The sequence below is a fragment of the Zeugodacus cucurbitae genome, chromosome 2, assembly GCF_028554725.1.
Source record: "Zeugodacus cucurbitae isolate PBARC_wt_2022May chromosome 2, idZeuCucr1.2, whole genome shotgun sequence".
NCBI classification, from domain to species: Eukaryota; Metazoa; Arthropoda; class Insecta; order Diptera; family Tephritidae; genus Zeugodacus; species Zeugodacus cucurbitae.
The window spans coordinates 76,622,662-76,646,216 of NC_071667.1; the positions used below are offsets into that span (position 1 = coordinate 76,622,662).

Genomic DNA, 23,555 nt, shown 5'->3' on the forward strand with positions numbered 1-23,555 from the left:
TCTCATGCAAAACTGACTTTATTAAATTGTTATCATTGACTAAACACTAAACAAAAACTGATTTGACCCCTCAAAATAACCCAGCTACAATACCAACAGATTTTGTTAAATTAATTAAAAACTCTATCTCACGTCATTGTGAGATTAAATTAAAAGCTCGAAATAACCAAAAACTAATATAATACAATGATGGAGGGCAAGAAGGCGTGAGTTATGTAATATGCAATGGGTGTAGTGAGTGTTACTGTGGGCAAAAAGGTCGTGAGACACATTCTGGCATACAATTGCACGCACATATGCGAACGTGCCAACGGTCTGTATGTATGTATGTACATATGTGCGTGTGTGTTGGTGTGCGGTGCAGTGTAATTCCTAAATTGGTCTGAGTGAATGGAAGAAATCCGCTGCAGGAGCAGCGTAATCAGCAAGCACTGGAGCGCACTAAATGCATTTCATCAAAGACGCCGGCATCGCCTGGTGACACATACCTACGCAACGCTACAACACAACGACATGCATACAAACACACACACATACATACGCAAAGGAAAGCATACAAATGCAAGTAAAAGCAATTTTGCATATTATAATTTTCGAGATGTTTCATGCATAACCTCATATGCGCATATGTGTGCAACACACATACTTACATACTCATATTCCTAAAAGTGTGCGTGTGTCTAAGGTGCCAACAACTTTGCAACGGAGTATGCAGCATTTTAGTTTTACACTGGCTTCATTCCCCTATTATTTTTGTGCCGCCAAGTTTACTTCGCAACTTAAGGCACACTGCACAATAAATACACACAAACACACACAAGCGTATGAAAACCTTACCTCGCTCATGAGGGGCGTCAGTTTATATTTTGGCATAACTACTTGCATAAGTTGTTGTGCATTTACAGTGAAATGTCTGTGTGTGCATATCGCATGATGGCCGGTTGGAAGTGATTAAGTAATCATTTAAATATGTCACTTTCTCGGTGTTTAACGTGATTTAAAATAAAAATATTTTTCTTAAAAAATGTGTCTCTGATTTTATTGTAAAATATTGTAAATAATACTCGAATTCCAAAATTCGGCTACTAGTATCCATTTTTTATGTCCTACAGGGTCAATTATGTTCACTATCGCGCTTGTTTGGGTAATTCCCATAATGATTGATACTGAAACTAGATACTTGTTGCAAATAGTTGAAGGTTATTTTAGCATTAATTTATTTTCTAGTAATAATTGAAATAATCATAAAATCGAACAAATGGATAGGGGGAAAAGAGTCATGTATGTATAGTCGGTTTTCAGTTATGGAATTTCAATTTGTTTTGCTGAAACACTTCAGTGTTCAAAAAATAACGGAAATTGTAAAATTTAACTTTTATGGGTTTGAAGAGTCCTTTTGTCAATTATTTTAATTATGTTGATATATATACCTCTTAAGTACGATAGAATTTGCAGCTGTTTTCATTGCTTACTTTGTCTGTAGCAGCCGCTAAGGTTAGACGTGTTTTATGAACCAATGTTGTAACGATGCCCCCATCCGTATACGCTAGACATGGTTTCGTGTGAATATTTTCTATTTCCGAAAATATAAAGAACCTTAAAGTGCCGTCGTTTTACAAGCATACGAGAAATTGCTGAAAGAACCAAACCCTATCCTAAAAATGGAACGTTCGGAAGAAGCGAATAATATCGAATGTGGACTATTTTGAAGACCACAACATTAATGTATTAATTACCGTAATTTTTTGAGCACGCCTCTGATATCTGTTATTTATTAGGTTCTTTCGAAGAGAAACTTAGTGAAAACAAGCGGCCAATATATAAAATAATTTAAAAGTTCATAAATGGCCAGGGAAATGTGGTGACGGGATGATATTCAGAGTAAGATATCTAAGAGAAGTCTTCATTAGGGCCTTTAGGTTTTCGATTTGTAGTTATATTTTTTTATTAGTAAGAAATTCTATTGTAAGGCATCAGTCCAGCAAAAATACAAAATAGGCTAGAGATTCCATGGACAACCGATTCTAGGTTATTATCACAGAAATATTCTAAATTTATTATGTATTATTATACTCTCGCAACATGTTGCAGAGTATTATAGTTTTGGTCACATAACGGTTGTTTGTGTCACCATGAAATAAAAGAGTTAGATATGGGGTTATATATATATAAATGATCAGGATGACGAGTGGATTTGAAATCCGGATGTCTGTCCGTGCAAGCGATAACTTGAGTAAAAATTAAGATATCTTAATGAAACTTGGAACACATATTCCTTGGTACCCTGAGGAGGTTGCTTTCGAAAATGGGCAAAATCGATCAACTACCACGCCCACAAAATACAGTGTCATAACTAAGCCATAACTAAAGTTATGAAAATAAAATTTGGAACATAGGATCACATTAGGGAGGGGCACATTTGGATGTAATTTTTTTTCACGCCCACTTGACCCCGTCCCAAAAAGGTTTTTTGTATATATATATCTCGCAAACCAATAAAGCTATATAAACCACACTTTCTGCAATCGTTTCTTCTAGCCACTTCTTAATACAGTCCAAAAATGAAAAAAATCGGATAATAACCACGCCCAGATCTCTAATACAAAGGTTAGGTTGAAAATTACTAAAAGTGTGTTAACTCGCTAACGAAAAACGTCAGAAACACGAAATTTCACAGAAATAATAGCAGAAGGAAGCTGCACTCAAACCTCTAGCCCAGCCAGAACACTACAGATAAGATATTTTTTATGGCTTTTGGATTTCAGCCATTTGAGAAGAATACCGATTATTAAAAAAAACAAAATTGGAAATACTTTGATAATTTTTTTTTAATAATAAGTAATTATTTTTTATATCACAATTGGTAATACTATTTAAAAAAATAGATATAATTGATTTATCAGGCAATATATACAAGTATTTTTAAGCCCATAACTCTTAAGAATTAACAATATATATTTTTTTAAATCCTATTGTCTTATATATTCTGTAAAATTTGCTTATTCCCTTCTCTGAACATTTTAAATAAACCAAAATCTTATTAAATCTTATCAAATTCTCATACAACAAATATTACGCATACGCCACGTATACTACTCACTTCTTATAAAATAGCTTCGCAGTTAATGGATTTACCCACCAGTTACAGCATGCATGAATGTAACAGTTTATTTATTCTAAGGTGTGAAATTGTTAAGAAAGGATGTACACAAAATTTTCTAATTGCAATTTCACAGATAAACTAAATGCAGCGGTTGGCAAACTTTATGAACACAACAGTTGTTAAGTGGAGCATAATAAATATTATAAACTTATTTTTTTAAAATAAGCTTAAAGTGGAAAAACATATTTAAGTAAGCAAGAGAGAGCATAAATCCTAATAACATATATACCTTATATAGTTCAAGACAGAAAATATAAAATTCTAAAAAATGTTACTCATACGCCATGTACAACGATTTTTTAGCGAGTAAGAGTGTAAGGAATGATTAGCAACTGTATAAAGAATAAAAATATTTTGACTTTTATCACAAAGTTCAGTTTGTCAAACGCTGCATTTGCCACACATCTCTCCTCCTTCATATATATGTATGTATATAGACTAACTGTGTGCCGTTTGGATTTTACCACCTGTAAACGACAAGTACCCATAATGATTTTCCTGGAACTTTAATTAAACTATTTCCTGTTGCGACTTCTAGGCAGCTAAGAGTGCAACAGCATCAAACTAACACAAGTTATACACAGACACATACATAAATATATTTACATACATATAGAATATACAAATAAACCTTGATACAAACCACCAACAATTGCAATATGCAAACATCATACCGTTATACGCAAATCTTCATACAAACAAACACAAACACATGCACCCAACTCCTTCAGCAACTCAATTATGTAGCTAACACTGTCGTCGCCGTCCTCGTCGTCGACTGACTGACGGTGACTGTCGCTGCGCTCAAGTGAAATTTTCGTAAATCTAGTGATTTCTTTTTGTTTTCTACCTAAGCCAAATTGCATACCAAATAAGCTTTATTGGATTATTTTCATATTAATAATACAATTTACGTATTCATTTCGCTCTTGCAGTGGCAAGCAAGTAACGGTGCCTCAGCACTGTAGCCAATGCCGTTAGTTGCGAAATGCATCGACTGCGATTCCGTTTGACGCGGCACATGCACAATTCCGTTTATTTCACCTTTTCAATTGTTTGAATTCCGCCAAAAGCGATTTTTTTCCTTCTTCACACTGCAGATGAATCCTTCGGTATAACGGTGCAACTCAGTTGCTACATTTGTGGCGTGTGGAAGTTGGCACATTTCTTGATTTGCATAAGAATTATAATATTTTTAGTATATGTGTAAGTAAAATGACAGTAATATTAATAGGATTAGATAGATTAGATTCTTCATAGTAATTTCAAGACGCCTCAGGACGTCTAACGGGTTACTATTTGGAGTTTTCTTTTCAAAAGTATGAACATTATAAAAAAATCTAACTATTTAAACTAGTATATAATATATTTTCGATTTTGCAGTCGAACTAACACCCTCCGAGATGTATGGTACAATGGTAAGAGGTATCTAACGTAGGAGATGTTTTCTTTAGAATACTAGATCAAATTTATAATGTGTGGTTTAGGTTGCTGTAATATGTATAAAGTGCATCTGTAGTCATAAGGGTCAAACTTTTATTCATACATGAGAAAATTATATTCTACTAGAAGCCTATTTTAGGTGCAATCTGACATTTCCATTGGAAAGTTTGACATTTTTTAGCATAACATCACTCAGAACGTTTTGTCATTTAATCGTGAATTGTTTTATTTACAGGGAATTAAAGAATTCATCTCGACCAAAAAATGGAATTAACTCGTGAGCATTTTCGTGCGATAATTTTTCACAACTTTCGACGTGGATTATCGCGACGATGAACTAAAATCTTTCTCTGGCTATGAAGCACCATCCTATAGCACTGTGAAAAACTGGTACAACGAATTCAATCGTGGCCGATGCTCGCTCAATGACGAATTCCGTGAAGGTCGTCCAAAAACAGCCGTTGTGCCAGAAAACATCGATGCCGTACGTGAACTGATAATGCAAGACCGTCATGTAACATACCTTCAGATGGAGGCATGCCTATGCATTTCTCCCACCAGCATACATTCGATATTGCATGAACACCTGGCCGTAAAGAAGGTTTGTTCTCGTTGGATCTCGCACAATTTGACAATCGCTCAAAAAAAGGCTCAAAAAAAGTGCTTCGAAAATTGGTTTGATCGCATGCAAAAGTGTATAAATCTTGATGGAGAATATTTTGAAAAACTATAAAACCATTTTCGTTGATAAATATTCCTATTTTCATTATTAGGCCAGAAATATATATAGCAGGCCTCGTAATAGATTACTACAGAAAGTTTATGGGACGCCCACAAAAATTTCGAATTTAAGCGCTTTAAGAAATGGAGAATAACATAGTTAAGCCACTAAATAACCACTAAAATTGTTGAGAAAATAAATTAATTTGGCTGAAAAGTATAAAGTGGTTAGGGGTTTGTCAGGATTTTCAAAAAATCAATTTTCCTTTTTTTGCATTTTCGTTAAGTGTAACATCTCAAAATTACGCTCTGAAATTGAGGTTGATCCGATAACTACTTTTCGAGTTATTCGACAAATAATAAAGAGCGCTCTGGCACGTTCGTGCATTTTTCAAAACTATGGTTTTCGAACTGGTGACAACTGTAACTCGAAACCCGCTCAGTAGATTTTAATGAAATTTATACAGCTGTTAGAATATAGACTTTTTCCAAAAATTTCAATTTTTTAAGATCAATTAAAAACAAAATTTCTGAGGCCGCCATTTTGTTAATTTTTGAAAGAAAAAAAAAACAAAAAAGCTTCGATCCGACCGCAGATTATCTATTTATAAAACTAATTTTTCTTATCCGATTGATTTTAGATGAATCTCCAAAGACTTTTGATTGCCACCGCAAGTACCCTTTTTTGGAACTAAAAATTCTAATTTTTTCGTGTCTCTCACTAGCCCTAACCCTTTAAATAGGATTGTGCGAAGACGTCGTAATGGAAAAGGTTTATATAGGTGTGTAGGTTTTATGAAATTATAATAGCCATTTGCCAACACCTCTAAGGGAGATAGTATTTCTCTCCGGTGATACTAAAATTAATTTTATTGGACCAGTGATGTCTCTCTGGCAAACCGATGTATACTATTTTAAAGTCTAGGTATCGTATTTTTGGCATAAAGTAGTTCTTTGTAGTAAGACCTGATGTTATCGAATGTGCTGTCATCTACAAAAGTTAAAGAGTACAATTAAGACGTAATCCCTTTGTTTAGTCAAGTTAACGGTATATTTATAAAGGATTCTAAAACGAAAATCAAGCTCGATAGGTTACAACAATGCAACCCACAACCTTAAGTTTCCACTAGGGCAGCTGAAATAGATGCCAAAAACTTCCAAATACAGATTAAAAGACATTCAAATATCGACGAAGTTCTAACCTTAAATCAATAGAAAATATATTAGAGCTGTAAATCAACTAAGAGGGAATACAATGCAAGTCACAGATTTATATAGAATTTGCCTCATTAGTGTGAAGCAATAAATTATTTTTGGCCTAAACATTTTAAATGTTCGAGGAGATGCTCAAAATGCTCTAATTTTTTCTCCATGACTGTAAATTTATTTGGACTCATATTTTTTCAGCACATACTTTTTAGCTCACTCTCTCTCACCCTTTCTTCGACTATTCATGCAATTAGATTTGCGCGTAATTTCATTGAATATTTATGTGAATACATATGTATGTATGTATGTAGTTTTTCTGTTGTTGTAAAAATCATTCAATGTAAATTTTTGCTTTGACGACTACTTTTCGCCGCAAGTAGTTGCCAATTTATTATTCGATTATAGTTTTTAATTCAAATTTTATATGAAATTGATTTATAATTGTGATTCTCAAATTATAATATTTTTATGAAAAAATAGATATGTATATTTCCTTATATTTAATACATATATATACATATAAATATAAAATAATGAACGGTTTAGGCAATAGCAACTGATTAACTTTCCTAAAACAAGTAATCATCCTTCATTATACATATTTATTCGCATATACATATGAAAATACTTAACTTAAACTACTCGCAAACTCATATATGTAATATATATATATATATATATGTAATATATACATATTTACACATATATATTCTACGAAAAATATAACTACATAATCATATTTAGTATGCATGAAAACTTTGCAAAACTTTCGCAATAAAATCCGCGCTACTACTACATGCACGCTACCCCCCACACCGCCAGCTCCGCCGCTTAAGTGCAGATTTTCGAAATCTTTTCAACATTAAATCAGCGATGTTTACAATTATTGCGCACAATTTGTGAGATTTGTAGTAATTTTCCATTGGAAGCCGCAGCAGCGGAAGCAGAATTGACAAGGGCAATACGAGGGAGGGAGGTGAAAGTATGTGCATATGCATATATATATACAAAACACTTTCCCCTATATATGACACGCATTATGAGCTCGGCTCTCAGCAACATTTTTTTTTTTTTCAGAAAACTTTAATGCTGCCTTTGCATTTCTGTCAGGCGTCACGCTGCATATGCGCCCTAACATACACACACACATACACAAATGTATATAGTAAGCAGGTGTGCATGAATATTACTGTTGATTTGGTTGCAATAATGGCGGCGTGACTACACCACACCCCACCCCACATTCAGCTGCAGTCAAAGAGCAAATTTCATTATCGCCATTCAAAATGATTCAAAATACCACTAATGAAGGAGATAAATTGCCGAAGTGTGTGAGATTTCATATATGCTTATATGTGTGTGCGCATGAAGGTACACAGAAATTAAGTAATGAATGAATGTACAAATTAGCAGCAGATATTTTATGTTAATCCCTCTGCAACATTTTTGCATATGTATATGTGTATGTACACAGTTCAAGTTTGCCTCTATGACAACCTAACATACTCATGCGTGAAAAACTTGACTATGAACAAGTATGCTAAATTGGATTTGCTTACAAATATTTTTTTTTTTTTTGATAATGCTTTTAGGTGTTTATATATACAGTTTTATATCATGGATGTATATATATGTATGTACTTATATATGGATATATATTTTTCCAAATACATATTGTTGATAATAATTTAGACTCTTTTAAATAATTAAAAATAAATCCTATTCTTTCATTATTATCAAATTGGAAGCCATTGGATTCAGACTCAGCGTCACTACGGACCAGACATCATACTGGATATTGTAAAAAAAATTAAAAAAAAATTGGTAAGGCGACCAGGATATCTCTGAAGATATAAAAAAAAGCCACGGACGCCTACTTTCTGTTCCCAAACTTAAAAAAAATCACACTCAAAGTCACTAAGGTCTATATTTGCAATACATAAATGGTCTTATTTAGCATGCTTAGCATGATCCAATTTAGGTCAAACTTTTGTTCGATAACTTGTTGCCATTTTGAAGGTAATTTCAGAATGCCATTCTCTGAGAAACACCCAACATCATTGACAAAACACTGGGACAGTCAATTTTCACACGCTTCTCTAGATTTTCATTAAAACATTAAATTTTTGAAAAAGCTGTAAAATATAGATTTAACCACAGTTTTAGTTATTTACTTCACAAAAGGTTTTATTTAAATACATTAAATCATGTATTCAGTAATTTTGTTTGTTGCACTTTGCAATTGTTTGGCTATTGACGTCTGTATCTCAGATGATCCCTTTGTTAGATGATTTATGCAATCTATAAGTATAAAATCATATTTTTTGTTTGCCTCCATACGATATAGAGGAACTCTTTTAAAATTGTGCCTCGATTGTAAAATTTTAAATTTTGTATAATGTCCTGGTCGAAAAGTTCGATTTATGGAAGGAAATTTGTATGAAATCTGACTTCTATTGCCACTTCAAGAGTTCGAGTTATGGAGAACTGCGAGTTATAGAAATTCGAATTAGGGAAAGAAATTTTGTGTGAAATTTGGCTTCTAAACGCTATCGCCAATTCAGGTGTTCGAGTTATAGAGATCTTCGAGTTATAGAAGTTCGAGTTATGGAAGTTCCACTGTATTATCTTTCTAGCGCCATATAGCGTAACCCAATCACACATATAAGCAATATATTCAAAAAACAAGTAAGGAAAGTCTAAGTTCGGGTGCAACCGCACTATTAGAAGAAAACAATTTCCTCTGAATTAAATTGAGATATCTGAGAGATTTACCCATATTCTCGGTTAAAATTTATCCTTAGGCGCTGAGTTCAACATGTTCAATATCTGGGGCCTTGAAAAGTTATAGTCCGTTTTCGACAATTTTTTCACAAGTGAAGCCAGAGATGATATGCACTAATTGTGTAAAGTTTTATTCCGTTATCTTCATTGATTCCTTATGTTTACATTATAAAGTGAAGGAATAAGATGGATTTCAAAATTGAGTTATAAGGAAAGTAGTAGTGGTTGTGAACCGATTTCGCCCATTTTTTGTCCGTATTATCAGGATGTCAAGAAAATATTATATACCGAATTTCATTCGAATCGGTCGAGTAGTTCCTGAGATATGGTTTTTGACCCATAAGTGGGCGATGCCACGCCCATTTTCCGTTTTGTAAAAAAATCTAAGTTCAGCTCCCTTCTGCTATTTCTTCTGCAAAATTTAGTGTTTCTGACGTTTTTCGTTAGTTAGTTAACCCACTTTTAGTAATTTTCAACCTAACCATTGTATGAGAGGTGGGCGTGGTTATTATCCGATTTCAACTATTTTCATGGTGTGTGGTGGGGTATGTTAGAGACCCGACTGCAGAAAGTTTGGTTTATATAGCTTTATTAGTTTGCGAGTTAAATACAAATAACCGATTTGTGGGCGGGGCCACGCCCACTTCCCCAACAAAATTACATCCAAATATGCCCCCTTCTAGTGCGATCCTTTATTCCAAATTTTCCATAGCTTTATTTATGGCTTAGTTATGACACTTTATGTGTTTTTGGTTTTCGCCATTTTGTGAGCGTGGCAATGGTCCGATTCTGCCCATTTTCGAACTTGATCTTCTTATGGTGCCAAGGAATATTTGTGCCAAGTTTCGTCAAGATATCTTAATTTTTACTCAAGTTACAGCTTGCACAGACGGACAGACGGACAGACGGACGGACGGACAGACATCCGGATTTCAAATCTACTCGTCATCCTGATCACTTTGGTATATATGACTCTATATCTAACTCTTTTAGTTTTAGGTGTTACAAACAACCGTTATGTGAACAAAACTATAATACTCTCGTAGCAACTTTTGTTGCGAGAGTATAATAATAGACTTTATTTAACTAGACCTGACACTTTTTTATAAAATGTATTTTTATCGATTTTTATAGTTTCTTCAAAATTATTATAAGCTTTAAGTTCATATAAATATTAAACCAGCGCAATTAAAGCTTTTCTAAATACAAACACTTTTATGAAATAAAATCCAACCAAGCCAGTTAGAAATCTACCACATTGCTAGAAGTAATACGCATTAAGCTCAAAAAAAGTTAAGCTGGAAGATCATTCATACAAAAAAATTCAATGAAATTATATTACTACTACTGCAACACCAACAACAGTGCAAATGCAGCGTATTCATAATTGACAGCACACAGTCACACACACACCTACTTATATACATACATATATATGTATATGTATACCCGCTAACCAGCGCACCTAAATGCGAAACTATTCATGTAAAACCAAAATAGCGGTAATAACACGGTTTATTGGATATCTTTATTTCCGCTTCAATGAAATCGTTTGCGGAAACGGATGTGGCAATAAGTTGTAATATTGTCTGGAATTACACACATGCACTCACACACACGCATGAGCACAAATGCATACTTTTAGGTAGCGCTCACACGCATGTCGCCTCCATTGTTCACTCGCACACACACATAGTCACACTCTCAGTCGCTTTAAATAAAACTTGAGCAGGAAACTTATTACACGTACAACAACAACTTCTTTAGCTGCGACATTTAATTCGGCGTTGAACTACCATGAGCTGCAGGCGATCATTTTAGTGTCTTGCATCATTGCATTCATCTATTTCAGTACGCACATATATACATATTTATACCCGAATTCAAGGAAGGAAGAGCTGAGTTCCATGAACCACAAACATATAAGTGCTAGGAGGAGCCATAAAGCGATTTCTCACAAATGTCTCCATTTTTCTTTCAAAATTACATTTTTTGGAAACTGGGAGTCTTTGGAACCCGAACCCCACTTCGTAAATATACTAACCGGACATCGAGAAAGTATTATGTCTCAAGTTCGGCCAAAATTTATCAATTCATGGTTGATTCTTATCGTTAAATCGAAAACTTATTTTGTATCGATTAAACACACTTGAAAACAGCACCCTTATCTGAGTTTATTTAATTTATTTAACGGGTTTAGTCCATTTTCGAACTACATACCTATTGAAATACAACGTTCCTTTGGAAATTGGCTAAGCTAGCTTCACTAGATCATGACATAACGTTATAAGAGGAACGAGCCACGCCCGTTTTTTAACCATTATCATTCATCCCATCGGTGTTTTCGAATAAAGCGTTTTCAAAGTCGTAGACGCCCAAAGATCCGACTCGGTCCACATACAATACGAACCTTCCCAATTCTACTCAAGGTTACAATCAGTTTTATATGAAGAAAGGACCAGTCAAAAGGCAGTCAGGTAATATGAAATCGATCAAAAAAGACCAGTATTAGTCTGACATTAAGTGCCATTAACACTTTTATCGATTCCCTCCCAGGCTTTCTTGGAGAACCGCCATGAATCGTAGAACCCTCTACTTTTTCATACAAGACCCCGACATGCTAAGCATATGTACTTCATCCAATGAGTCCTCGCATGATACTTAAGATCTCTTTTCATGTCCATTGAAACTCTCTCTTCTAACACCCTGCTCCTTATGGACCGACCTAGTTGCTTGAACCTCCCTATAGATGAACAATTATCTTCTAATCCTTCAAAACAATCATAATACAGAATACAAGTTACATAAATTTTAGTCCTATACCGCTTTCTTCATAGAACTGATGGTCATATGAGGAGCTCTGTATTTGGCAGTATCCATAACGAACAAGGCATACGTTAAAAATTGCATAGGAATGATGTGAGTCGAACTAACTAAAGAAAATATGATTATAGATAATTTTTCAAGGGTTGAAGAAAATAAATAAATATGAAATTAAAACATTAAAGTCAAGATCTTTGATAAAAGGTACACAAGGCAAAAGCTCCTCAAGTATGAAATGTAATCAATTTTCTGTTTTTCAAAAGAAAATAATTCTAAGGTTAGCAAATAAGAAAAATACAACACGCTGACAGGCCGCAGACGCTTGTGAATACATACATATATACACAGGTCAAAAAAGTGCCGTTACTTAGACACACATGAGCCTGCCAGGTCTTTAGCAGAATGTGATTGCGAAAAAGGCGTCGTTGAAATAAATGAAACTATGTTTTTTTTAAGTTAATTTCCCAAAGGTGTTTAGCGTATGTCGCAAAAACAAAAATTAATAACTGCAAATGTAACGGCAACAACAAACATTGCGACACACGCAGACGACGCACAACATATTTACTGCTAGTCTACGTACAAACATACACAGAGGGACCTGCTGCTCAACGGTCCGGCGACTTTTTTTGCGCTTCGCTGAATTTGTTTACATTTGCGCCATTTTTTGTCCCACACAAACATATGTACATCGGTAAACACGTATGTATTCCCACTCATAATTTCATTTCATTTCATTTCGCAGGCTACTCCCACACAACTTTACGTTTCAGTTTGTCTTTCCATGTCCATTTCGCGACACATTTTCATTGCGACTTGCACTTTGGCCAAGTGTTTTGTAATTTCGTTGAATGCGGCTCCGTGCCGCTTTCGTGACTCATTGTTGACTTTCACCACCACCAGTGGCATGCAACGTGCCATATTGCCGAGTGCAGCCGAGCATGTCCGCTGCGCTGGCGCCCACCCAAGTGATTGGACGTCGTGCGAACGCCAAACCTGTGGAGCCCGCCTGAGCAGCGCGCTGAACGCGCCAAATGGCCAGCTGGCTGTAACGCCAGCGGAGCGCCTGGTGCTTGGGGAGTCTTATAGCGCTAGGGCAGTCGCTTTATTTGTTCTGCCTCAGTATCTGATGAATGGTATGGCTAGCAGTGAGCTCGCTACAATTCGCCCGCATTCGATGACTTCAATTAGTAAGCAATAAGCGTTTGTCAATTGGACACAGGACAGCGCGTTTGTGCCATAATTGCCGATGCGCTGCTTCATTGACACCGCCAACCAGTTACAGTTACAATTACAGCTACAATTCGTGCGTTCCGCATGAAGTGCGACAACAGTAGGCCGTCACGAATCGCCCGCTGGGGATTAATTACACTGCGAGGCATAATTAGTTTTTTCGCTGTATTTATGTCAAAGCCGCACAACAGTATTTGGAATATTTGCTACCCTTTCAAGTTTCGAATCAGGCGCTTTCGAAGTTTTCCTAGACATTAGAAATAAAGAAACTTTCTGAAAATCTCTCACACATATAGTTATGAACTTTATGAGTTCCATGGACTGGACAACTGTATTGGAACCAGATATTTTAACAATGTCGCTTAGTTCTCGTAATTCCCGGAGAAAATCGAGCATGTTTTATAAAAATTATTGTGAGAGAGAGGTTTGATCTGTTCTAAATTCTTATCTCTGTTGAAAGCCTCGTCTTATATCAGAAAAGTCGAAAAATATCTGTAGATATTTGTATGATACCAGCCCATTTTTGCAGTCCTACTTCAAACCACTCATAAAAAACACTCGGCCAGCCGCCTCAAAACAGCGCTTCTTAGGACCTATAAAATATACTACATGGCAGAGAAGTCTTCGGACTAACAGGGAACGAACGTTTTTAAGAACATTCGACATGATCTCCACTTTGAGTATAGATGTTGTCGCTAACATTTCCTTACCACTTCGAAATTTTGAAGTATCGAGACCTTCAAATGAGGCGTGGTATATCAAGTTGAGTCAAAATCGAAATTAGCACTAGAAAGTCGAGATATGAATGGTATGTCCATTTACAAGGGATGGTTTTAGATACCAAGGATGTTAATTAACTCACTCCATTACATTTTAAGGTCATCCAACTCAATTTGACGAATTTTCGCGATATTTTCTGGATTACTGCCAGGGACTAATTAAGGATAGTACTTGTAAGACAGAGATAGACATTTTTTTCTTATGACGATCTCACGCTGTAACCATATATTTGGACCCATGGAATACTGAGATCGTAAATTGGGCTTTCGAGCTCAAAACCCGTATAAGGCAGTAGTCTGCTTTAGAAGCCGAAAAAAGCGTTTTTTAGCAATTTTTTTTTTTTTGAAAGGGAAGGAAATGATTGCGGTAAACGGAATTTTAAGACGATAGTGTACTATATTTAAGGCTTAAAAAACAATATTTATTATATAAAAATATTGAAATTTTTTCAAAGTTTTAAGTATTTTTCTGGAGCGCCTGGAGTCTGCACTTGTAAATCGGTGCCGGTGATGGAGGTCGTGCGATGCATCTGAAACAGTCGAACCAATTTTTTTTTAAGTTTTATAAGTTTCTTTTCTTTATGAACTAAAAAAATACCGAAGAAGTTATAAAATTCCAAATTTCTTCGAAGTTTGAAAAAAAAATTCACTTTTTTAAGAAAAAAAATTGACTTTAAGTTGCAAAACAAGTAGTTTAAATAATACTTTTGTCCAACTTCAACTACTTTTGTCTAGTTCAAATAGAAGATAATTTAATACTGAAGCTAGATCACTTTGGTTTTTTTTCGATCGGACATATATTCTTTTTCCTATCGCCGGCACCGTTTTCTAATACTTCTGAAAATGAAAACTCGAGAAAACGCGCTTTAAAGTTTCTGCCTGAGCATACGCACCTACTCGACGCTCGGCCACTATGTCGGCCTCTGGAGTTTTGAAGACATATTCTTGGATATTTTTGGAAGAGATTTAAAACAAAACAAAAAAATCGATTTTTTGAAGCCTGTAAAGCAGACTACTGCCTTAAGACCGATCGGCGAGGATTCGTGGACTGTTATGGAAACCCGGAACATCGGAAGCTTTATTCACGAACCAAAATTTGCACCGAACTACGAAAAAATAACACTTATCTGAGATTCCTGCACATCTTAATCGCTTGTTCGCTTATTCCACTACAGAATCAAGCGCGGCATAACGGTATGGATGTATTTTAGAGTACTTAGTAAAGAAAACGCAATGAACGAGAAATTTTCTAACCTTAAAATTGATTATTGCCCTATCAGGCAACCACTTACTTGTGGTATTGCCTCCGTATCATAATTGCAGGCAAATAATTCAGTTTTACGACATTTTTCTCGCACACATTTTACAATAGCCTTCAGGTTCAATGTGCCAATACAAAATTGCGACCAACTCTCGCTGAACGATGTTAATTACAGCCAGGCAGAACAACAACAGATACCCAATCAAATTGAAGGACAAAAATACATCTTTATTAGCATATCGGAGGAAAGCATGCGAAGTGCGGACTGGCAAACACTTCGAAACCAAAAAACACATGCGTACATTAATATTCTACTTGTGCTCGTAGAAATAAAAACGAACGAGCCGAATCGTCAAAAATAACTGCGGCCTGTCTTTTAGTGTCTAAATTTTGGAAAACAAAAAATTTATGTTATTTTCCTTTTAATCAAAAACATTTCAATTCCGCAATAATTTCCGACAATTTTCACACAGCGCCGCACCAATATAACTGTACAACATGAATATGGAATCAATGAAGATGCGCAGCTTGCCGAAGATACCGGTGTCCAAGCAGAATTCGGTAGCAAGCGCCAAGAAAACAGCGGTGAGTAATTGGACAAATTGGGTTGGCAAGCAGGGAAGTGAGTTCTCAATTATTTGTATCTTGGTATGTATGTATAATTGTATTTGTTGTTGTGTGAGGGAATGCTACTTCGGACTATGCTGTACTGGTATTCTTTATTAGTAGAGCAAAAGCCACTTACCTTAATCATTCAAGTATTGACTAATTTTCGGTTTCGGCGGCAAGCTGCTTTGCTATTTTGATTGTTGTTGTATTTTATGTTATTTGATTGTTGTTGTTTTTTATGTGTTTTTGATTGTTGTTGTTTTTTTATGTTTTTTGATTGTTGTTGTATTTTATGTTTTTTGATTGTTGTTTTTGTTGTATTTTTATAAATTTTTGCAATAATTTTGCGCATGACCAATCTTTGTAAAATTCTTATTATTTAAACCTGAAAAAACAAATCATAAGAAAAGCTTTTTAATACTTTTCATCTAAAATATTCGAGGAAATGAGTTAATAACAACGGTATTTTTGAGTGAAACTTGCTTTACGCTATTAATCAACATTTCTTGCATTTTTAGGACAAAAAGTTTAATGAGGACGAGTCCAAGACAGTAACTGAGCTTAAAAAGCTTTACTTGGAAACCATTAAGCTCGATGTGGATTTGCAAAAAGAGATCTATAATATGGAGAAATCATTTGAGATTAAGCATAATTCCATTTTCGAAAAGCGCGCCAAGTTGCTCGAGTAAGTTTCACTTAAAAACCAATTATGTAAGAAAGCTACCTGGCATTTACCGTTAACTTGATTGCTTGCCCCCACTTGCAGTGACTATCGCAAGAAGACACATGGCGATTCGAGCACTGAGAGCAATTTGTCAAATTTTTGGTTGCGTGTACTCAAGGCGTCATACACGGAATTTATAAGCAAAAAAGATGAAAAAATACTAACGGTATGTGGGCTAACATGTTGATTGTTGCATGTATGTATTACTAATAGCTTGCTTGTTTTCAACTGCAGCATCTCACCGATATACGTTCAACACTGCGTAACGATCCGATCGTTATGTTCATTATCGAATTTCATTTCGAACCGAATGAGTTCTTTTCGAATAGTATTTTAACGAAAACATACTTTTTGAACTGTTTACCCGATGTGGATGATCCGCTTTCGTATGATGGCGCTGAAATTTACAAATGTGAAGGTTGTAAAATCGATTGGAAACAAAGCAATAGCGAGAAGGATAAAAAAGGTTAGTGTAAAAAAATAATTTGGTTTCTTCGTAAATAAAGATGTGAAACAATAAATTTGCAGCATACACCTCGTTTTTCGACTTCTTCAGTCCGCCGACACTGCCCGAAGACACGGAGGATCCAAACTATAGCGATATAAATGCAAGTAATACACATATTTATTAGAAATTATCTAACTCAACTCGCTTGCTTGGTCTAGGCTATTTTGCAAAATGATTTTGAGCTCGGTTTCTATCTGAAGGAACGCGTCATACCGAAGGCGGTAATGTTTTTCACTGGCGAAATTGCCGATTGTCAAAGTTCGGACTCCGAATCCGATGATACGGACGATGAGGACGACGACGATGACGATGAGGAAGACGACTCGTCCAATAATGAGGCGAATGAGGACTAAGCTTATTATTTCCTATATTTATTCAATTATCATTATCACTTATCATTTTAAACACTGTCAAAACTACATCTCTCTGCTGCATATGCATATTATATGTATGTATATACTATACTTTTAAAATAATATTTCTGAATAAAATTTATGTCAACAAGTTATGTCTGCGTACTTTTAAATTATGAGAGAGAGAGAGGGAGATACATATACTTATGTATGTATTTATATATAAATTCTTGTCTGTGCATATTCGTTTCGCATAATTATTACAGAGCACCGTGTGTGTTTAGAAACGTACTTTAGAATTAATCTAGTGTCGGATTGTTGTTCGGTATGTCCGGTTCGTTCGTCTCAATCAGATGATCGGCTATGATTTGACATTCAGGTTTACCGGCTTTAAAGCGTTTTACGCCCTCACGCGTCACACTGGTACCGCTGAGATCCAGATAGATGAGCTCCGGTGAGCATTGTACGAGATGATGCAGTGAAATGTCGGTGACTTTTTTATAGTTTCGTACACTAAGTCGAACAAAACTATTCTCACTCGGCCGATTGCCGATGCGTATCCAAATTACACCCGGCTCAACTGGATTTTGCGGCCGACCAAAGCAGCAAATACCACGATCCGAAATGGGATATTGGCGACAGCATGGATGATGGCTGAAATGGGGCACTGACGAAGAGCTCGTACGATTGGTTTCAAGGCCACCCATTGGATTGATTATATTCCAAAACAGTGGATGTTGTATCATTTGATCGAAGTGATTATCTACGTTTGGCGGTGGACGTACATGCCGTATACTGGGACGGCGATTTACAAAATCCAAGAATATAACCTGATCTGGGCGTGGTAAAAATCGGCTGCGTGACGGTACATTGCCGGCCGGTTCGGGTGCGTTGTTGTCCGTTGGATTATCCAATGCTAGGCGGGAAGGTGATGCGAAGGGTGAATTCATTGCAGATGAAGGCGACGATGACGATGATGTAGAAGACGAAGAGGATGTTGATGGTTGGGGGCTAGAACTAGACGGTTGTTCACCGGCTGTATCCTCACGTTCACTTTCACCGGTTGTATTTAAATTCGCCTCCAGCGTTATGCTATTAGTAGGCGAGTTACTATCTTCGCGTGCCGCCGATGCCTTTGATGTGGACGGTTGACTGTCTTTACTAACGGTTTCCTTATTTTTAGCTTTGCTTGTTAAGCTAGCATTTGAATCGTTGGCACGCATATTCAAAGGGCACTCAAGTAGTAACTCTTTTAGCGTTAATACCACATTGAAACATTGAACATCTGAATCGGTTATCGGTGTAAAACGCAAATCCAAATACTAAAAGATAGTTCAATATTTTGTTAATATTTATAGTATGCAAGTATATATACCTACTTCTAATTTTTTAAAACCAAAGCGCGCCGCCATGCTACCATATGGTATAAAATCGCCTAGGCGCGGACAACCTTTAAGACTCAGCCAACGCAGTGAAGGTATTTTGGATATCATCATGACATAATAAGGTTCAAACCAACTGCAGAACTCAATACCAAGTTCCTTTAATGTAAAGTGATATAAAAACAATAATTCGTTGTAATCTAGTTTATGTACCAACCTCCAAATTCACTAAATGTGTGTGAATACCGGAAAAAATTGTTTGTTCTTCTGGTGGCTTACAGATATTGCAATCTCTAAAAACTAAACGTTTTAAACTTTTCGGAAAGTGCACAATGCGTACCTACAAATAAAACAAGTGTGCAATATAAAAGTACAATAACAAATACAAGTTACTTACATTTCTAAGATCTACTGTAACACCGCGCAATTCCAAAACACTTAATTGTGTGCTACGCAAAGCGAAGGTGTCCGCCAACGATTTGTTAAACTTCAATATTTCCGCACTTGTATATTGTCTAGATGGACCACGCAATTTTATACTAGTTGTTCCTTGATGTGTGCGATCCATCACATATTCAAGTATGCCTAACGGCAATAACTTTTGACTGAGATCAATGTGTTGCCAAAATCGTCGATCCATTAATAATGTATAGAAACGATTACAGCAGCTATAGATAGAAACTGTTATATGTACATATGTACGTTGTAAGTAAGACACCGGCATACTTACTTCATAAGAACGTAATACGACCAAGAATCTAAATTCTTAAATATTTCGTAAAGCAGCTCATCCGGAAAGTCTGTGAGGCAAACTTTATTGGATTCATCAACACCGCGCAACTTTGGTGCGGGTATATAGTCCGCCACGGCCCCATTATTCCCAATGGAAGCAGTGTCGGTGTTCTTTTGTTCAACGTCTTCCGTATGACGACGCTTTCGTCGTATTCTTGGCTCATTGAGATCATTGTGTATTTGTGGTGTCTCTTCATCAGGTCCGGAATCCATTTTTTACGTTATTTTCTGCAAAATTTGTTGCAATGCACAAACAAATTAATTCACCATTTAAAAACAATTAGAGATGTACACATAGCATAGTCGATAAGAAAATGTAAATACCATTTAAGGTGGTCGCACACGACGGTTTCAAATATGATAAACCCAAAAAGCAAAGACCAGATATGAATCATAATTTTTTCGACGAAATATTTGCAATAATTTATTTAATTATGAAGCAAAATTTGTATTATTAAAGCAAACTCTAACTACCCTAAAAAATCGTAAAGATTTTGATTATCATTTTATTATATATAATTTTATAATCAAAAATTTTTATGATTATTTTTTTACATAAAAGTTAAATATCTACAAGCATGTATATTTATTTAATTTTTCATAATAATAACTAGCAGTATTAATAAATCTACATGCAATTTTCTTCTAAAGAAATTAGACATATCGACTTTTTTATTGGATTGTCTTTATAAAACGATATAACTTTTCCATCTCTAAAGTATAATCAGTCGCATGCAAGGAGTGAAACAGCTGTTTGTTTCTAATCTAGTTGAATTGGTTTCTTCATATTTTCATTAAAATAGTTAATTACAGTTCTAAAATAAAATGTCGACAATAATGTTCCTGCGTCAAATATCCAATCATGCTAACCTACGTACAAGTTTCCGTGTTTTCCAACGCGCTGCCTCTTCAGCCACCAATACGGGCATATCCTCTACTACTCTACTCTATGAACGAGATCCACAGCCACAATTCACCGATCCTGAAACACAAAAGCTACTGAAATCTATGACACAACTACAGCTCGATAAAATTTTCCAGAAAACAACTGTGGCGGACAACTCTGTGGACTACAAACTAATGACTGTTGAAATGCTTGAAGAGGAGTTTCGTAAGAGTATTGAACGTGCTAAAAAGCGCTTGCAAATGCCGCCTGTGGTGCAAATGAAAAAAGATGAAAGGCGTATCATATCCAATGATAGCGCATTGAGCGGTTTCTCAGACACAAAATATGTTATAACAGATATAACCTATGGCTTGCGACAGTCAGAACGCAAAGTTGTTGTACGTCAAACAGACGGTACGCTAGAGTATGCACCAATGGAGATAACTAAACGCATGCATCAATTATATTTTCCACTTAATGGACGTAGTATACGTATACCACGTATGTTTGAAGATGAGCATTTACAGCGTTGTTTGGATGAACAAAAATATTTATTCATATTGAATCGTATGGTAGTGCAATTTGACCCCTTTGAACCCGAATTCCATTACATCAGCAGTCGCGTGTATCAGCACATTAACGAAACCAAACAATTTGATGCGTTACGTTCTACAAGGCATTTTGGTCCAATGACATTTTTCTTTGCTTGGCACCGTTGCATTGACGATTTGCTTTACGATATGGTGCGACGGGATTATCTGCAAAATGCAACCGAACTCATTGCACTCTTATATAAATTGCACAATATGGAATCGAATTACAAAGATGTTTTGAAACGAGTTGATGAAATTAAGCCTCAAGAAGACTTGGCATTGAAGGAACTTGAGAAGGAGTTGAAACGTACTTCCAAAGATGTTAAAGAGGATATACAATCGACTATTGGCAAAACACAAGTTGATTTTGAAGTCGATGATTTGTGCTTACCCTTCATCGAAGATTACATTAGTAAACATGCGCTTAAGAAAGTGCAGTTGGAATTGGCAACACAAACGATTAAGGAAATCAACGCCGAAAAACGCCAACTCTTTGAAGGTTTAAACAAAGTGCATGGCATATCCTAGATGTAAAGTATTTATTATTTGGACTCTATAGATTGTACATTTGTAATGATCCATTAAAATCGTATGAGAAATTAATAAAAATGGAAATACTTGTTAAAGTTACTTAATTTTATTGAATAAATACCTACAATTATCTATAAATTAATTTAATTTAAATATCATAGCCGGATGATGACTAGCTTCATTCCCCCTAAGTCACCACTGTCTATTTCACCTTTTCTAGTCTTTCTATAAACCTTTTTATACATCTTTTACGGTGCTTTGCAAATAAAGACACGTTTAAACATTTAAGTAAGCAAATTTGACAGCGTAACTTTTCACTAAAATACAGTCGTAATGGTTGTTGATTACGTCTTCGGAGAAGTTTACTTTTTTTAGATTTGTTTAAATATTGTAACAATGGTAAACGCCAGAACTTTGGCAGGCATGTCTTTTGTACTAGGGAGTGCTGTCGTAGCGCTTTCCTGCTTTTAAACTTCAGTTTACAACACAAACAACGGTAAGTAGGCATATCTAAGTGCTCATTAATATGATGAAATAAATCAATTTTCGATCTTACAATTAATCCACAAGAATATAACGGGCATTGTAGACAACTACTCTTCATCTTTTTCTTAGTTTCCTTGTTGTCACATCGATGCGTTATTAAAATGTTTGCGTTTTCAAACTGTTGGCCACAAAGTTCACAAAGTGCCGGTGGGCCCCAATGTGTCGCCATATGTGTTAGTGTTTGTTTTGAATTAGCACAAATTTCACCACACACTATGCACTCTTTTTTGTTGTTACTATATAGATAGGTATTTTTTTCCACAAAATCTAAAAATAAGTGATATTCATTGGTATCGCATTCCTCCAGTGGGTTTATTTCCATTAGCATTATATCACTGTTTATGTCATTCTCCAAATCACATTGGATGCCTATATCTTGTTGATTAAACGCCCGAACGGTCTGTTGTTCTCGATCTCGCAGTGGGTTACGACTATTAGTCTCAACACACTTATGTGCAACATCGACAATTGCCATAACACTCGCTTCTTTGGTTTTATAAGAAATATTGAAAGCCTCGTTTGGATTATATTCCGTGTCAGAGTTTTCAGAGAGTATCAGCGTTTGTGTTAGCAACATTTCCTCCTCTTCAGCCATTTGACGTGTTATGAATCTGGTCTCTACGGCAATCATGTCTGGAATCTCGGTCACATACATCTATAATGATTTGTTTTAACTATTAAATGTTTCGAATAATAAATAAATATTATTTCAATCAAGCACACCTGATGAGCGACTAATGGCTTTTGTGGTTGCACGAAGTTATCAATATTTACAAGAACAGCAGTATCCATTTTAAAATAATTCAAATGTAGTGATATAGATAGAATTCGCGAACACCAAGCAAATAGTGGATTTTACAAACTCTTACAAGCACACCCTAATCAATATAACACGTTTAATACTTTATTGGAAAAGCATTTTTAATTCTGAACGTTTTATAAAACATTTGTTTTATTTTATAACTAAATTTATAGATAAAAACTACTTTTTTATAACTTGACTGATTTCTGTAGTTAAATTGTTCTGTCAAATATGTTTACATATTTCCTCTGCGGCTCGCAATCCGGTTGCCGCAGGGTTGCCGCGTTTCCCATCAATGCTATTACTTTTTGAAAATAAAATCAACTGGAAAGTATTTTTCGAGATCCAGAAAATTCGGTATTGTAGTATCTCGATTGTTTTGTTGTTTGTCATATTAAATTGGTCTAAGAAATT

The 23,555-nt window shown here is 35.4% G+C and overlaps 4 protein-coding genes across 4 annotated transcripts; 2 read left to right on the top strand and 2 right to left on the bottom strand.

Moving 5' to 3' along the window:
* The first annotated feature begins 15,743 nt into the window (after window positions 1-15,743).
* LOC105211321 (nucleosome assembly protein 1-like 1) lies at window positions 15,744-17,764 on the top strand. Its single transcript, XM_011182673.3, has 6 exons — window positions 15,744-16,000; window positions 16,543-16,709; window positions 16,791-16,914; window positions 16,983-17,214; window positions 17,277-17,356; window positions 17,415-17,764. Exons 1-6 carry the CDS (start codon window positions 15,914-15,916, stop codon window positions 17,607-17,609), a joined length of 885 nt encoding a protein of 294 aa, XP_011180975.2. The 5' UTR covers window positions 15,744-15,913; the 3' UTR covers window positions 17,610-17,764.
* LOC105211304 (uncharacterized) lies at window positions 17,607-20,079 on the bottom strand. Its single transcript, XM_011182654.3, has 5 exons — window positions 19,722-20,079; window positions 19,389-19,659; window positions 19,209-19,331; window positions 18,989-19,150; window positions 17,607-18,931 (listed from the first exon to the last, which is right to left on the bottom strand). Exons 1-5 carry the CDS (start codon window positions 19,994-19,996, stop codon window positions 17,909-17,911), a joined length of 1,854 nt encoding a protein of 617 aa, XP_011180956.1. The 5' UTR covers window positions 19,997-20,079; the 3' UTR covers window positions 17,607-17,908.
* A 410-nt stretch (window positions 20,080-20,489) lies between these two features.
* LOC105211306 (28S ribosomal protein S22, mitochondrial) lies at window positions 20,490-21,931 on the top strand. Its single transcript, XM_011182655.2, has one exon. The coding sequence runs from the start codon at window positions 20,609-20,611 to the stop codon at window positions 21,788-21,790; it is 1,182 nt and encodes a 393-aa protein (XP_011180957.2). The 5' UTR covers window positions 20,490-20,608; the 3' UTR covers window positions 21,791-21,931.
* On the bottom strand, window positions 21,881-23,398 carry LOC105211307 (zinc finger protein 574). The gene is made up of 2 exons (XM_011182656.3): window positions 23,063-23,398; window positions 21,881-22,994 (listed from the first exon to the last, which is right to left on the bottom strand). The coding sequence occupies exons 1-2, from the start codon at window positions 23,129-23,131 to the stop codon at window positions 21,996-21,998; spliced, it is 1,068 nt and encodes a 355-aa protein (XP_011180958.2). The 5' UTR covers window positions 23,132-23,398; the 3' UTR covers window positions 21,881-21,995.
* Window positions 23,399-23,555: the final 157 nt, after the last annotated feature.